Source organism: Schistocerca piceifrons, chromosome 2, assembly GCF_021461385.2.
Source record: "Schistocerca piceifrons isolate TAMUIC-IGC-003096 chromosome 2, iqSchPice1.1, whole genome shotgun sequence".
NCBI classification, from domain to species: Eukaryota; Metazoa; Arthropoda; class Insecta; order Orthoptera; family Acrididae; genus Schistocerca; species Schistocerca piceifrons.
This window is the reverse complement of record NC_060139.1, coordinates 292,688,992-292,706,832: the sequence shown is the minus strand read 5'-3', so window position 1 is coordinate 292,706,832 and position 17,841 is coordinate 292,688,992. Positions and strand designations below refer to the sequence as shown.

Sequence of the window (17,841 nt, the reverse complement as noted above, 5' to 3'; positions counted from 1 at the left end):
TCCAGCCAGTACTTGACATGGCAACACAGCAGTTTCAGAGGCAGAGTGGAGCGAGACGGCAACCTTGAGCCATCTACTTTCATGATGGCGGCTATAGTTGAGGATAGAATAGAAGAAAGAGTTATGGGCTGTATATTAGGAATGAGAGAGGAAAATGACTGATTTCTACAGTAAACTTCATCTAGTACTATCGAATACATTGTTCAAAAATCCCAGTGGGTGCCTTACTTGGTGAAGGCCTGGTTGTACAGGACGATTCCAGTTGTATTGCACCTCCAGGGGGCTTGCCGCTCTTTGGCGGGTTTGTGCTTGGCTAAAATGGGTCCCCAGCTATTGCAGCATCTTTTCCCTCCTGTGCTGCATGTCTATCCTCTTGCTGTTCGCTTTCCCCTCTCTTGGAGAACCTGACTGGGGTGAGTTTCAGAATTTGTTCTGTATTTTCGGTGGCTGACATCAGAACAGTCTCACCACTGTTTTTCGTTCCTTTTTTTCTTTCTTCGTTCACCTTCTATCCTTACTTCACTTCGGTGTTTGAGGTTCTTCTTCTTCGTCTTCTTCTTCCCTTTGCACTTCTGAAGGCCGGCCCGCACGCCCGACACGTGACAGATGACTGGGTAACGCATAATTCCCAGCCCTGGCTTGGCAGGTAGGGTTTGCACATGTCCCCGGTACAGGCCAGGCACAGGGAGGGGCAATTGCCAGAGCTGCTACTTTCCCAAATTTGCTGATTGATCCCCCTGTCAGATGTTCAAGAGGTGTGACCTGAGGTGTGAACAGTCATATAAGGGGGTGAGCCCCCCTCTGAGGGTGGCCCCCAGTTGGAATGAGTGCATCATTGGGGACGCTGGCAATCATGGGGGTTTTCTCGCACTGAGCCAATCAATATATTCACAGTCAGTGTCTACCAGGTGTAAACAGAATGAAGCCTCCGACTCAGACCCTCCCAGCTACACCACGGTTCCTCTTAGTTTCACTGACTGAAGACAGTCAGTCCTTTGTGACAGTAAATGTTTCTTATTCAGAAACGTATGATGCAATTGCCAGCCCTGTGAAATCCTGCTCTCATTTATACAATGGCACTTTGCTTTTGGAGACTACTTCAGATTCTCAAGCAAAACTACTGCTTACCACTTCTCTTCTCCATGGCTAGCCTGTTTGTGTCAAGTTCCATAGAACTCTGAATTCTTCCCACAGTGTTATTTACATTAGGGTGCTCGATGGCCTGACAGAGGCAGCAATCTTAACGTACCTCTCTGATCAGGGTGACATTGCAGTCCACCGGGTGATGAAAAAGGTAGATGCATCCTTAGTGCCCAAATGCACTTTTTTCTCACTTTTGATGGAGTGGTGCTTCTGTCAAAGATCAAAGCAGGCTATGAAGTTATCACAATCTGACTGTACATTCCGAACCCGATGTGCTGCCACCAGTGTCATCGTTTCAACCACACTCAAATGTCCTGTCGACACCCAGGCAAATGTGTAACCTGTAGTTGGGATACTCATGAGAGTGATTGTCCACCTCCTCCTCCCCTCTGTATCAACTGCAATAGTGGCCATGCTACCTCCTCTCGAGATTGTCACGTGTATCTCAAAGAGCAGGTGTCCAGGAGAGTCATTCACAAGTTATTGTCTTGTCACGAACCCTGTCTCTTGGAAGTTATTGTCTTGTCGCGAACCCTGTCTCTTAGAAGTTATTGTCTAGTCGCAAACCCTGCGTTCTACCATCTGGCACTTACAGTACTGTTCTTTCTGCATCTCACTCCGTGAAGGATATGGCCAGTTCATAGTCAACCCATCTCCCTGAATACCCACCTTCAAGCTGTTGCAGTTCACCTTTTCCTTTCTCACTTGACCTCTTCCCTTTGTACCATTTACATCTGTCATTCGATGTCACCAGGACAGACTTCCTCCAGTTAATTGGGCAGCTTCCTCACACCTTTTTGCTGCATGGTGACTTTAATGCACACCATTTCCGATGGGGCTGTCCCAGAACCTGTCAGAGAGGCACACTCATGGCTGACCTTCTCAATCAACTCAGCCTCCTCTGCCTTAACACAGTAGCACCCATGATCCCTTTTGGGCTCCATGCACACCTATTCCCATTTGGACCTATCCTTCTGCACTGCCCAGCTTGCCCATCATCTCGAGTGGTCCGTTCTCACAGACACTCGAGCGACCAGTTCCCATGTGCCATGTGCTCTCCATTTGCTGACTCATACCCCACTTCCATGAACACCCAAAGGACAGCTTACTAAGGCCAACTGGAGGCTTTACCCTCCCTCATAATCTTCGATGAAAAACATTTCTGCAGCTGGTGATGACCAGGTAGAATACCTTACAAACGTTACCATTACCACTGTAGTTCGTTTCATTCCTTGCCCTTCCTCTTTACCACACCGTGCCCCAGTCCCTTGGTGGACTGAGACATGCCATGATGCAATCCACGTGTGGAGACTTTGCATTATTTGCTTTCATCCCATGATGGCAAAATTCATTCATGATAAACAGTTGCGTGCACAGTGTTGTCATGTTCTTTGGTATGCCACATAAGGTAGCTGGATTTCGTTTACTGGTTGTTTTAACAATTCTACTCCCTCTTCTGTTATGTGGGCCAAACTCCACAGCTGTCTGGGACCACAACATATTCCCCAGTTTCCGGCCTGACAGTAGCAGATGATGTCATAGTGGACCCTATTACTATCTCCAACAACTTGGGCTGCCATTTTGTGGAGATTACGAGCTCCTCCCACTACCACCCTATCACCCTGCCTTCCTGCATCAGAAATAGGTGAAGGAGGCTTGGGCGATACTGTTCTCTGTTCAGAATCTTGAATGCTGCAATGCTGCCTTTACTATGAGGGAGCTAGATCATGCTCTCACTTTATCCCGATCCTCTGCCCCATGGCCAGATGATGTTCACATTCAGATGTTGCAGCACCTTTCTCTTGTGGGCAAGCACTTTCTGCTTCATACGTACAACCGCATCTTGGCAGAGGTCGTGTTTCCCAGATGCTGGTGTGAAGCCACTGTCATACTAATACCCAAGCCTGCTAAGGACAAACACCTTCCCTCTAGCTACCGCCCCATTTCTCTCACCAGGTGATGGAACATATGATTCATGCCCAGCTGGTATGGTGGCTCGAATCTCGCAGTTTACTAACCACTGCACAGTGCAGATTTCGAGCGCACCATTATGCCGTTTACCATCTCGTCACTTTTTCCACCCATGTCATGAGTGGTTTTCTGCAGAAATTCCAGACTGTGGCCATGTTTTTTGATTTGGAGAAAGCCTACTACAAATGCTCTAAACGCGGGGCTTCCATGGCTGCACACTCCGTTTCCTTCAGGAATTTTTAAAAGTCCAAGTTTGCAAGGTACGTGAGGGTTCTACCTTGTCGCACACCTTTATCCAGGAAAACTGTGTGCTTCAGAGTTCCACCCTGAGTGTCATCCTCTTTGCTATCACCATTAACCCTGTAATGCCCTTTCTCCCGCCAGGCATTTCCGGCTCCCTTTTCGTCAACAATTTTGCATTCTATTACAGCTCTCCATGGACTTGTCTCATTGAGTGAATTCTTCAGCGATGTCTCAATCATCTTTACTCGCGGAGCATTGACATTGGCTTTCGTTTTTCCACTGACAAACAGTTTGTACGAATTTATGATGGTGCAGTTGGTTTCTTCCACCATCTTTACATATTGGGCCTGTTGCTCTTCCATTTGTTGAAACTACAACATTTCTGCGACTTGTGCTCGATAGGAAACTTTCCTGGTCCTTCCACATGTCTTACCTAGCAGCCTGCTGTACACGGTCCCTCAGTGTCCTTTTTTTCCTCAGTGGTACTTCCTGGAAAGAAGATTGAACCACCCTTCCTCGTTTGTACCAGTCCCTCGTCCATTCGAAACTAAACTATGGTGTTTTGTTTACGCATCTGCACGTCTATCCTCCTTACGCCATCTCAATACTATCCACCATTGTGGCATTATTTTGCCACTGGCACCTTTTACATTAGCCCGGTTGAGAGTCTGTACACAGAAGCTGCCAAACTACCGCTGTCCTACCGCCGTGACTTTCTCCTCAGCAGATATGCATGCTGTTTGTCTGCTGCGCTTGGCCACCCATCCTGTGCCTCCTCCTTCAATGACTCCTTTGACCACCAGTATGCGGCACGTCCCTCTTCTCTGTTTGTTACCTCCTGGTGTTCACTTTTGGCTCTTGCTCTGGCAGTTTCACTTTATGCTAGCTGCCATTTACCTGTTGGGTGTGAACCATTCACCACCTTGGCTTCGTGTGGCAGTCCTGTTCACCTTGGCATTCATTCACTAACTAAGGACACTACTCCAGCCTTGCTCCGTCGCCATAAGTTTCACAAGCTTCGCATGGAACTTCGTAACAGTACCTTTGCATGGAACTTTGTGACACTACCTTTCCGTACACTGAAGGCTCTCGGACTGACCGTGGTGTCGTGTGTGCCTTTGTCGTTGGCACCCATGTTTTTCGGTATTAGCTTCTGGGATACTTCTCAGTGTTTACACCAGGTCTCTTCGCCCTGTATCAGGCCACACAGTACATCTGGTGGCCCAGGCTTTTCAATTATGTCTTCTGCTCCGACTCTCTCAGTACTCTTCAAAGTCTCTGTATGTTTCACACTGCCCATTCCTTAGTGCAACGGATCTAGGAAAGTTGTCACTTGCTCACTCTTTATGGAGCCCATTGTGATGTTTATATAGGTTCCTGCCTGAAAGGAAACGAGGCCGCTGACGCTGCTGCATAAGCTGCAGTCCTCATACCTCAGCCCGCTAGTTCTTACATTCCCTCCGATGAACTCTTTATTGCAATCTGTCAGCAGGTGATGTCACATTGGCATCACCACTGGTCCTCCCTTCATGGGAACAAGCCCCAGGTTATTAAGCCTCTCCAAGTGACTTGGACGACCTCCTCTCAGCTCTCCCACCATGAGGATATCATTCTAGCTAGGTCACATATTGGGCACTGTCTTTTTGACCATCACCATTTGTTAACAGGTGTTCCCCCACAACTTTGTGCCCATTGCACTCGAGCTTTCACGGTCCGCCATTCCTAACGGAATGTCCTTTTTTACCCCCATTACATTCTCATTTGTGTTTGCCGTCTTAATTATCGGCCTTTTTAGCAAACGGACTGTCTACTGTGCTTTTATCCATTGTAGAAATATGGCGAAGGACATTTAATTTTTAGTTCAGGACCTCCGTTTCTCAGTGGCGTATTTTATACACTCTTTCCACATCCCGGATTTTAGCTTTCTTCTCTTCCATCATTTGGGATTAACACGTAGTTGTTTTTAACTCCTCTCTTTGTATTCATGTTCTACAGTTCTGACATGGGCACTTATGACTCTAGTTGTTTTTGTGCCCTAAAACAAAACAAAACCAGTTGTATTGCATCAAGTTGGACAGATTTTCAAAAATCAGACGTTGGATTATGAAGCATATCCAGTAGCAGTGGACTCGGATCACAGTTTATTAATGATAAATAGTAAACTGAAATAAATAGTAGACTGAAGTATAGGGGACTCATCCGAAAGACTCAGTGACAAAGAAGTCGAATACTGAAGTTCTGAGGAATGTTAAGATGTGTTTGATGTTTTCTGAGGCTATAAATACTGCACTAGAGGTTCAGTGTTCGAAGCAAGGGCATCAACATTGAGTGCTGTCAGAATTCCACTGTTACGCACAGAGGAGAAAGTAATAAGTAGAAGAGTGCAAGAAGGCCTGTATGAGTAGGAGAATGTGTCTGGTTATGTGATTAAGGAAGAAATGTTAGGTGATATGAAAGACATGAGGATCCAGTTTTGCAGTCAGTTAATAGCACTTTGCAGGACTTGGGATCAAATGAGGCAGAGCAGATGCATAACATTCCTTTAGAATTTCTGAAATCATAGGGGGAAGTGGCAGTCAAGTGAATATTTGAGAGAGAGAGAGAGAGAGAGAGAGAGAGAGAGAGTGAGTGTGTGTGTGTGTGTGTGTGTGTGTGTGTGTGTGTGTGTGTAGAATAGAATGTATTAATCTGGAGATGCACCATCAGGCTTTCAGAAGAATGTCATCTGCCTAATCTCAAAGATAGTGAGACCAGATAACTGCGAGAACTAATATGTGATCAACTTAACAGCTCACACACCCAAGTTGCTGACATGAATAATTCATTGAAGAATGGAAAAAAAATTGAGGATCTGTTAGATGATCAGTTTGGTCTTCAGAAAGGTGAGGGCACAAGAGATGTAGTTCTGACTTGTGATTGGTAACAGAAGCATGACTTAGGAAAAATCAAGACCCATTCATAGGCTATGATGACTTCAAAAAAATATCCAACAGTATAAAATGGGATGAGATACCAGAAATTCTGAGAAAATAGGAGTAAGCTATAAGTGAAGAGCAATAATTCACAATATGCACAATAATCAAGACGGAACAGTAGAAATGTAAGACCAAGAACCAACTACTTGGATTAAAAAAGATGTATGACAGGCTTGTAGTCTTTTGGTCTGGAAATGAAAGAAATATTCAAGAGTGGGATTAAAATTCAGGAACAAAGGCTATCAGTGATAAGATTCATTGATGACATTCCTATCATCAGTGAAAATGTAGAATAATTACAGGACTTGTGAATAGAATGAAGTCTTGAGCTAAGCACATAGGTTGAGAGTAAACTACAGAAAGACTAAAGGAATGGGGAGTAGCAGCAATGAGATGACCAATAAACTAAATATTGAAATTTGGGACCACGAAGTAGATGAAGTTAAGGAATTCTGCTACCTTGGAAGCAAAATAACATACCATGGATGAAGCAAAGAGGACATAAAAGGCAGATTAGCACAAGCAAAGATGGCATTCCTGGCTGAAAGAAATCTACTAATATCAGGTTGAAAGAAATCTACTAATATCAAACATTGGACTTAATTTGAGGAAGAAATTTCTAAGAAAGTACAGCATTGTATGCTAATGAATGATGGACTGTGAGAAATATGGAAAAAATGAGAATTGAAGCATTTGAGATGTGGTGCTATAATAGGATGTTAAAAATTCTGTTGATTGATAAGTTAAAAGGCAGAGGCTGGGGCGGGGAGGGAGAGGGATAAGTATGGTGAGAGTGGCAGACAGTGAAGTGTTGCAGTTTAGATGGAGGGCAGGAGAGAAGGTGCGGAGGGGGGAGGGGGTAAGTAGTGGAAAGGAGAGAAATTAAAAGACTCGGTGTGGCGGTGAAATGACAGCTGTGTAGTGCTGGAATGGGAACAGCGAGGGGGCTGGATGGGTGAGGACAGTGACTAAAGAAGGTTGAGGCCAGGAGGGTTACGGGAACATAGGATGTATTGCAGGGAAAGCTCCCACCTGTGCAATTCAGAAAAGCTGGTGTTGGTGGGAAGGATCCAAATGGCAAAGGCTGTGAAGCAGTCATTGAGATGAGGGATATCATGTTTGGCAGTGTGTTCAGCCACAGGGTGGTCCACTTGTTTTTTGGCCACAGTTCGTCGGTGGCCATTCATGCAGACAGACAGCTTGTTGGTTGTGACAGCTTGTTGGTTGTCATGCCTACATAGTGGTTGCAGCTTAGGTTGTAAATCACATGACTGGTTTCACAGGTAGCCCTGCCTTTGATGGGATAGGTGATGTTAATGACTGGACTAGTAGGTGGTGGTAGGAGGATGTATGGGGCAGGTCTTGTATCTAGGTCTATTACATGGGTATGATCCATGAGGTAAGGGATTGGGAGCAGCGGTTGTGTAAGGATGGATGAGTATATTGTGTAGGTTCGGTGGATGACAGATTACCACGGTAGGAGGGGTGGGAAGGATAGTGTGCAGGACATTTATCATTTCAGGGCACGACGAGAGGTAATCGAAACCCTGGCAGAGAATGTAATTCCGTTGCTCCTGTCGTGGGTGGTAATAAGTTATGAGGGGAATGCTCCTCTGTTGCCGGACTGTGGGACTTACAGTGAAGGCTTCGGTGAGACCCTCGGTATATTTTGAGAGGGATTGCTCGTCACTGCAGATACGATGACCACGAGTGGCTAGGCTGTATGGAAGGGACTTCTTGGTATGGAATTGGCGGCAGCTGTCGAAGTGGAGGTATTCCTGTTGGTCAGTAGGTTTGATATGGATGGAGGTACTGATGTAGTCATCTCTGAGGTGAAGGTCAACATCTAGGAAGGTGGCTCGAGGATGTAGTTGGTCATGGAGACTAGGAAGGAGGTTGTTGGTTTGGAATCCATAGGGTGTCTGGAAAGGTAGTGTTCGATAGCAGTAAGGCCATGGGAATTAGGAATGTTAGTGTACAGGGAGATGGCATCAATAGTGACGAGCAGGGCAACGTGTGGTAAAGGGACAGGAACTGTGGAGAGTCGGTCGAGGAAATGGTTGGTATCTTTTATGTAGGAGCATAGGTTCCAGGTAATAGGTTGAAGGTGTTGGTCTAGGTTGAAGGTGTTGGTCTAGAGATTCTCACAGTGGGGGCACTGTATCCATCCACAATGGGGCATCGTGGGTGGTTGGGTTTATGTACTTTAGGAAGCATGTAGAAGGTGGGAGTGCGGGGAGTGGTAGGGGTAAGTATAAAGATGGACTCTGGGGAGAGGTTCTGGGATGGGCCTAAGGATTTGAGTAGTGACTGGAGATCCTGCTGGATTACTGGGATGGGATCACTGTGGCATGGTTTGTAGGTGGAAGTATCTGAAAGCTGATGGAGTCCTTCTGCCACGTAAGCCTTGCGGTTCAAATCAATGGTGGTGGAGCCTTTGTCAGCAGGTAGGATTATAAGGTCGGGATCAGTTTTTAGATGGTGGACTGCAGTTCTTTCTGCTGGTGTAAAGTTAGTTTGCATGCTGAGGGATTTGGGAATGATGGTGAGGCAAGGTTCGAGGTTAAGAAATTCTGGAAAGTTAACGGGGTGGTTTGGAGGCAGTGGGGGTGGATCACAGTTGGATGGAGGAGTGAACTGAGTTAGGCAAGGTTCAATATTGGTCTTTGGTTGAGTCTGATTGGTTGGGTTGGTGGCGAAAAACTGTTTTCACTGTAGGGAGGGAGAGGAGGAGAGAAGGTCTTTAACAAATCCTGCATGATTGAATTTGGGAGTGGGGCAAAAGATGAGGCCACTGGAAAGGACTGATATTTCTGTGGCACTAAGGCTTCTGGAGGAAAGGTTCATACATGTGTTGCGAGTCTGTTTAAGTTCTGTATTGTGGTGGGAGGGAGGTTAGGAGGGTGGGGTAAGTGTAGTAGGTCTGTGAGACAGGGTTTGTCAGCTATGAGGGGGCGTGGGGGAGGTTTGGAGGTTGTTGTAGAAGTGGTGGACAGTGGTACTCTGAGGCAGGGGTAGGAAGTGACTAGGATGGAGAGCTTTTTGAGGTGGCGTTGTGCATGTTGCTCAAGTTCCTGCAGGGCAAGAGTTTCAATGTGTGTTATGGGTTCCAGGAATTTGAGATGACATAGCAGGAGAATTTTGTGCATGGAGAGAAGGTACTGCAAGGAGGATTGGGCTTAGTTGGTATGGTTTTGCAGGACTATATTGGTGAGGGCTAAGGATTTGAGGAATCTGAACAGGTAGAGGTCATTATGGAAGGAGGGGTGGCAACCAGAGATCGGTAATTTGATGGTAAGGCCATTAGGGGGGATTTCATGAGCCAAGCAACAACACAGGAACAGTATGTGGGACTGGGATCTGGCTAGGGATTAGGAAACTTTACTGTATTGATGCAGATGGAAGGAGCAAGCATCCATGGTGGTGCAAAAATTACATAAGAAAGTTGAATTAAGTCCGAAAAATTACGCAAAAATACACCCAAATACATGTGGAATGGACGAAATGGATGCACGAGGGGAAGAAAAACGAGATAAAATCTGAGGAAGACGACGATAGTGGAAGACAAAACTCACTAAAATTGGCGAGACGTCAGAAGGATTAAAGTGGAGAATAACTAATCAATAATAAATATAAGTATATCACTGTGAGTAGCAGGTTTGAGGGTGGATAAGTGTAAGGGGGACGGCAGATGTGACTGGATGAGGTGGATTTAGTGGGTGCGAACAGGGATAGACCGGGGAAAGTGTGGGGGGTGGGGAGAGGTTTGTAGTTAGAGATGTAAGATTGTGTTACACTGGAAAAGTGCGGGAGATAACAATCAAAAATATGGGAATTGACACTGGGAGCGTGATCAGTTTGAAGGTATAGGCTTCATTATATTGGTGGGAGTAATGTGGGACCTAAGATGCTGCACCAACAATCAGCGTAGTCTTGAGGCTGTCTGTTGCGCACGGCTGAGACGGTTGGTACAGTGTGGTTCATAAGTAGAATGTGCAGACCGGTTCGTAAGACAACAAGAGAAACACAGAAAAGAAAAGAAAGAAGGATGGACATTGAGTATAGCGGATGCAAAAGAATGTAGTTACAAAGGAAAACAGCACAGCGTTAGGATCGAAGAAAAGCCGCCAGGCAAAAACCAAACAATGGAAAATCCAGGATGGAATGTAACACAATACCAAAGAAGGAAAGTTGCTACTCACCATATAGCGAAGTTGCTGAGTCACGATAGGCACATCAAAAAGATTGACACAATTATAGCTTTCGGCCATTAAGGCCTTTGTCAGCAGTAGGCACACTTACACAAAAGCGCTCACACACACTCACGCAAACACTATATATATATATATATATAATGTGACTTACCATACGAAAGCACTGGCAGGTCGATAGAAACACAAACAAACACGCAAAATTCTAGCTTTCGCAACCAATGGTTGCTTCGTCAGGAAAGAGGGAAGGAGAGGGAAAGACGAAAGGATGTGGGTTTTAAGGGAGAGGGTAAGGAGTCATTCCAATCCCGGGAGCGGAAAGACTTACCTTAAGGAGAAAAAAGGACAAGTATACACTCGCAAACACACACACATCCATCCACACATATACAGACAAGCAGACATATTCAATATGAATTAGGGAAGAATGGCAAAAACCCGCCAGCTTTTGCATTCACAACTGTGACTGTGGGGTACAGCTTGTGTTAACATATTTTGTTTCAAGCAAATGTTTAGTGTTTACCAAATAATATCACATTTATGAACCTTGTGAATCTGCTGCTGATCTTTGTTGCAAAAGATTGATTTTCCAGTGTCATGTTCATAAGTAGTTTTTAAATTCATTAACCTTTGAACACTAGTTCAGAACGAACAGGTCTAGACTGAAAAATTGAAAATGTAGAGTGAACTTAGCTCATAGAAATACTGATCCTATGTTGCAGTATTTTGTTTCGTCCATATTACAGCAAGGCTAATTTAATGTAAATTATTTTTTGTTCAAACAGTGGACACTACAAGATGAAATAAAAATAATATGTAAAATATAAATGTACTGAGTAATTGACAGGGACACAAAAAAAGAAAGAAAATTTGCTAGCTTTCAGACTGTACCTTTTCTTGAACATGCATTTGTGCGAGCACGTGCGCCCACACACACACACACACACACACACACACACACACACACCTCCCCTACATAGTGTCAGCCTGATGCACAATGCCGGGATTGTGCTGCAGTAGGTGGACTGTACTGGGGTGAGGACAGGTGAGGGTTCTTTCAAGGTGAGAAAAGTGGAGGGGGGGGGGGGGGGGGCAGGAGGCATGAAGAGAGATTGGCAGCGAGTATCTGGCATCTCAAAGGGAGACAGCCACTTTGTTGACAAGGAATGCTAGAGGAAGGGTGACAAGTGTATGGGCTAGGCATATGGGCAAGTGTTGGAGCTGGGGAAGTGGTGCGTTATGACATGGCTGCTTTCATAGTTTGTGATGTTGGCTAAAGCCTGTGAGAAGTACTAGGTAGGTAGATTGGATAGGTCTTGCACCTGGGTCTTCCACAGAGACATAATCCCTGGAACAGGATTAACGCAATCATTCCAAAACACACCTGGTTGAATATACCGTTCTGGTAAAAGACTCTTATCTTGCATGAAGTAGTCCATAACTGCCTGCTCCACATCCTCACCAGACAGGAATCGTTGATCCTTCAATTTCTTTTTTAAGGGGCCAGAGGCATGATAATTGCGTGGAGAAAGATTAGGACAGTGGGTGGGTGCTTGAGTTGGCCCGCTTGTGTTGGCATAACTTCTGCATTGACATTTGTGGTATGGGGATGCACGTTATTGTGAAGCAACAGCACTGCTTGGTGCACCTTCCACAACAGTGGTTTTAGACAGACATGTGTCCCCATACACATTGTTTATTCTTTCGATGGATATCAATCTGTGTTTGTCCTTCAGCAACCAAGAAAAGAATAACAGCACTTTCGTCCTGTTTGGATGCATTTGGTAATAATGTCACCATAGTTCATGTTTCTGCATTTGCCACACTCGTCAGAAATGAATGCCACATTAATCCCTTGCATACATGTCAGTACTTATATATCTGCATTGGAGTCCAGCTACATTGCATGTACGCTCTACAACATCGATCTCAAACAGGAACACGTTGATCATTACTAAATGCCTTTGCGGAAAACTATGCAGAACTCACAGTTTGGTAGCCCACTCATGATGGAAATATGTTAGATATAGTGGCAGCAAATACATGGGGCATCGTTGAGGATGTCCAGTTGATACTGGTTGCAATTGAACTTAAGGCACTTGTAGCAGCTATGTTTACAAAAGTACAAAGAACAGCTAAAACAAGTAGGAAGATTTACATGTTGAGTAACATTGATAAAAATGCGAATGTGTCATGTCTCAAAAAGGAACTTAAAACATTTACATCTGAGGCTTTAGCATGTCACCATGCATTGGATAGGTATTTACCAAGTAGAACAGGTTATTATGGTAGAGGATCCTCCACGGCATACACTCATTGTAAAGTAGCTTCTACAGAAACAGCCATTATTACTCTTGTACCACATGTGAAAACAAAGCTTAGAGCTGTAGATAGATAGATAGATAGATACTGAATAAAATGTGTTTCATTGTTAAGAGGACAAGGCACGAGTTCTCAATTACTACCATAGCTGAATCGTACCAAAAGATAATGCAAAAAAACCCAAAGATATTTTGTTCGTACGTAAAGGCTGTCATGGGGACCAAAGTTAGTGTACAGAGTCCCTTGAATGTCACGTGACTTGAAATTGAGGGTTGCAGATCAAAAGAAGAAATCCTGGACAAATCCTGAACTCCTTTGTCAGATGTTCCTTTTCTAAGAAAGATACAGATGTACTGCTTCTGTTTACTTCTGGTGCATCACTACAAACGTGAATGAAATAGCTATCAGTGTAAGTGGCATTGAGAAATGGCTAAAATCACTCTAAGACCGATTGGAATATGTATCAGATTCTATACATAATTTACAGCTTAGTTAACTCCCATTTTAGCCATAATATACTGCAGATAATTTGAACAAAAACTGTGTTCAGAAAGCACAGGTGGCACCCGTCTGCAAGAATGGTAGCAGAATGATCCACAAAATTACTATCCAGTATATGTTTGACATCCATCTATTGATGAATCTTAGAACATATTTTTACATTTTTAGCTAAAAAGTAGTGAGGTATCACAAACAGAATGACCTCCTCCATGCCATCCAGGTTCCAGAAACAATTATCACGTGAAATCCAACTTCACTTTTCTGACATACCATTCAGAAAACTATGGATCATGGCTGTCTGGAGCAAGCAGTATTCCTTAGCTTCCAGAAATCATTTGTGTCACTATCACACCTATGATTATTAACGAAAGTACATTTAATAGGGGTATCAAACAAAACTTGTGAATGGGTTGAGGATTTCTTGGAAGAGAGGATGCAGCATATTGTGTTGTTTGTCGAGTCATCGACAGACCTAGAAATACCATCAGGTGTGGCCCAGGGAACTGCATTGGGATCTTTGTTGTACATGCTGCATGTTAATGACCTAGCAGACAATATTAATACCGACATCAGACTTCTTGCGGAATATATATAATGAAAAACTGGCTGGAGAAAACTGCAGAAGCATTCTGTCAGATCTGGATAAGATTTTAAAGTGGTGCAGAGATTGATAATGTGGTTTAAGCGTACAGAAATGTAAAATTACCCAGTACAAAAAACGAAAAAAATGTAATCATGTAACTACAGTATCGGTGATTGACAGTTGCAATCAGTTAACTCACACAAAACACCTTGGTATAACTATTTGTGCGGATATGAAATGGAATGTTCACATATGCTGAGATGTAAGAAGTCTGTTGCAGGCTTTGATTCATTGGCAGAATATTGGGAAATGCAGTCATTCTACAAAGGGACTCCTTATAAACCATGTGTGCATATTATCTTAAAATGTTGCTAAAGTGTATGGGGGCATACCAAATAGGACTATGAGGGGACATTGAATGTAGACAAAGAAGGGTCTACAAATAGTAACGGGTTTGTTGAACTCATGGGAGAACCTCACTGAAATGTTGAAAAACCTGAATTGGTGGCTTTTGAAGATAAATGCAAATTATCCTGCGAAAGCCTATTTACATAACTTCTAGAACCATTATTAAGCAAAGAATCTTAGAGATATTTTACAGCCCCCTATCTGTTGCTCCTGCAGGAAGCCATCTCTTCAATAATGGATTCAGGAATCACCAGGGAAATAAACAAAGGAAAAACAATTATGTTTGCTGCAAGAATCATAACTTGCCCATCTCAAAATAAAATTTTCGGTCTCAATTTGGATTTCAAAAAGGTCTCTCCACAGAATGTACTTTCTTTCAATTCATGAAACACGTTAATAAAGAATTTAAATGACCAAATATTTCAGTCTGATATTTCAGTATTCTTGTACAGAAGATCAGACATTATGATATCATAAATCTTGCCAATAACTGGTTTTCAACATGTCTAACTTAAAGAATGAAACAGCATCTTCAGACCGGGAAATGATCACTTCAGGTGTACCATGGGAACCAGTATTGAGTCCACTCTTGTTGTTGTTACATACAAGTGAAGCAGAAATAATTCTCTTTGCTAACAATAAAAGTACTATAATTGAGCCTAGTAGAGTAACTGCAACACTAGAAAATGTAAATAACATTTTCTTGAAATTTTATTCACTACTGCAAAAGGCCTGATCATACCGTTAGAAATAATACACGAGGGTAAACCAAAAAAATGAAACAGAATATTCTCAATCATTGTTGTATTCCTCAATATGAAGAATTGTTTGATTCGGGTCTTCAATAAACATCTCTTTATAACTACTGCAACAAGCTACATTGTCTTCTTCATACTGTATTCAAGCCTGGGTCCCCCTCTACAACGTTTACTACCACAATTACCTCACTTATTAAATTGAGTGTTTGTTGATGCCTCAGAATGTGTGTTGCCATCTGATCCCTTCTTTTAGTCAGATGTGCCCGAAATGCTTCCCCCAATTCAAATTGGTACATCCACATTAGTTAGCTGAGCTACCTATCTAATCTTCAGCATTCTTCTGTAGCACCACATTTCAAAAGCTACTGTTCTCTTCTTGCCTGACTCCTTAGTTCTCCACATTCCAGTTTTATAAAAGGCTACCCTTCAAACATCTTCAGAAAAGACTTCCTGGCACTTTCTCCCCGATTCTTCCAGTTCTGTTGGATGTGACATTTGGTGAGATCTTAATAAGTGGAGGAACAGGCCCCCAAGCCATTTTTAAATTGAAATACCTTTCCCCATTTATTTGGTTTTCCACTGAACTCACAATCGGCTATAAACATCAGTGTGAGACCGATGACAATTTGCAGTTGGTTGAATTCCACGTGATGAGTACTTACAACAGTGCAGTTTGCACCACTTGAAAAAGACAATTCAGTTGGTCGTTGAAATCTTGTGCAAAAATGGAAACGGTAGCTCTACAGTACATCCAGAAGTACATCATTAATCTGTCGTGGAGAGAATACCTAAGCGATCACATCACTTTATATTGAACGTTACAAATTCATCTTTTTCAGAAATGCAATTCTTGTTCTTTCCTGTTCGCATTTTATATTCTCTCTAGTTCAGTCATCATAACATATTTTGCTGCCCAAAAAGTAAATCGAATACACTACTTTTAGTGTCTCATTTCATAATTCAAGTCTTTTGGCATCGTCTGATTTAATTCAGCTACATTCCATTAATCTTGTTTTATGTTTGTTGGTATTTATCTTATAATCTCTTTTCACGACACTATCCATTCCATTCAGTTGCTCCCCAGAGTCCTTTGCCTTCACTTACAAAATTACAGTGCCATCAGCAAACCTAGAAATTTTTTATGTCCTCTTCCTGAATAATAGTTCAAAATTTCTCCTCAATTTCCTTTATTGCTTGCTCAGTGAATGGAGTAAATAACATTGGTGATAGGATACAATACTGTCTAAACCATTATGTACTGCCTTCCCTTTCATGTTCTTCAACCAGTATTACTGCAGTCTTGGTATTCTACAAGTTGTAAATAACTGTGTGCTTCCTTTATTTTAGTCAAGTTACTTTGTAAATATTTCAAAGATCATAGTCCAGTCACAGAAACATAGGTTAAGAAATCATGCAAGTGGCAGCACATTTACAAATTTTTCACTAAAAAAATATGCATTTATCGCAGAAATGAATCCTGTAAAATTAATAAAATATTCTCAGGTATTATGCCGTGGTTGAAGGAATTTCACTTTAAAACCTGACTTTTGTCCCCATCTGTGGAAGGCTTTTTCAATGGGGATCGTAGCTTTTTGAATGTCAGATTCGCACTCTGGCTCGCTACTGACACTGACTCTGTAGCGAGTGAGGGTATGAATCAGACATTCAGCAAAGCTACAATCCTCATTGACAATGTCCTTTGCAGATGGGGACGAAATGTTGAGTTTTCAAGTGAAATTCCTTCGACTACAGAAAAATACCCTGGGGTATTTTATTAATTGTAAAAACAACTCCTTCCACCCCCTAGTAATAGTCATAACTAAGTTCCATGGAACATGCAACTGACCAACTAACTGGGCCTCAAGTTTGTCCTATAACCCTCCTCATCCTCATGTTCGATGTAGCGCTTTCTGAGGCAGTGTACTTACTTGTTGATTCTCAGTAGTATTGAAAAGTGGAAAGCACTTTCATATAAATGCCTTTTATTAAACCAGAGCGGAGATATTAGTATGTATTGATTTCTTTTCTAGGTGATGTATGCATTACTGATGCCAGCACTGGATCCAATGTCTGAGAAAGCTTTTGAATTCCAATATAACTTCATGAGAAGTGGGGACGCTCCTGTTATCCTTGAAATGTTAACAAAAAATAATTTTCTCGCGAATGCTGATGTAGCTACAAAACGGTGAGTTTGCAAGTTGCTTCATATACAGAATCTGTTTGTATAAGTATAGTGTAGGTGGGAAGGTTACTTGTAGGAGGGAGGTATACATGAAAACCATCCAAACAAACACTCGTTTTTTTTTTTTTTTTTTAAATCAATGTTACTTGAGGCTGTTTCAATGTTTGGACTACTAATGGAAATCAGCTTTACACCTAATTATACATTACTTTGAAGACCTCAAATTAAAAAAATTATTTCTCAGTATGAAGTCAGTTCTCACAATCATACATTATAATAGTGCCATTTTCCACCTATCTGTATTTCTTATGGTCTTGTGAAATTTGTTGCTGAAGATGTCCAGCTTTCTCCAACTCTGTGTCATGGTCTTTTTATTCTTATGAAATAATGGCTATAAGAGGAATGTTGTGAATATAATGCCATTTTTATCTAAGTATCATATTTAAGGAAAAATGTTCCCATATGTTTCTGGTTGCACTTAACTTTTGTAGTGTGGCACTAACTTCCAAATACTAGATGAGACGTCATGGTTGTTTAGATACTG

At 42.6% G+C, this 17,841-nt stretch overlaps 1 protein-coding gene across 1 annotated transcript in view; it reads left to right on the top strand.

Moving 5' to 3' along the window:
• LOC124777808 (probable ubiquitin carboxyl-terminal hydrolase FAF-X) overlaps positions 1–17,841 on the top strand; it is a 301,616-nt gene that overhangs the window by 148,188 nt on the left and 135,587 nt on the right. Inside the window, exon 20 of the mRNA XM_047253324.1 lies at positions 17,146–17,300. Coding sequence (XP_047109280.1) covers positions 17,146–17,300 — 155 coding nt within the window. The remainder of the gene's footprint in view (positions 1–17,145; positions 17,301–17,841) is intronic.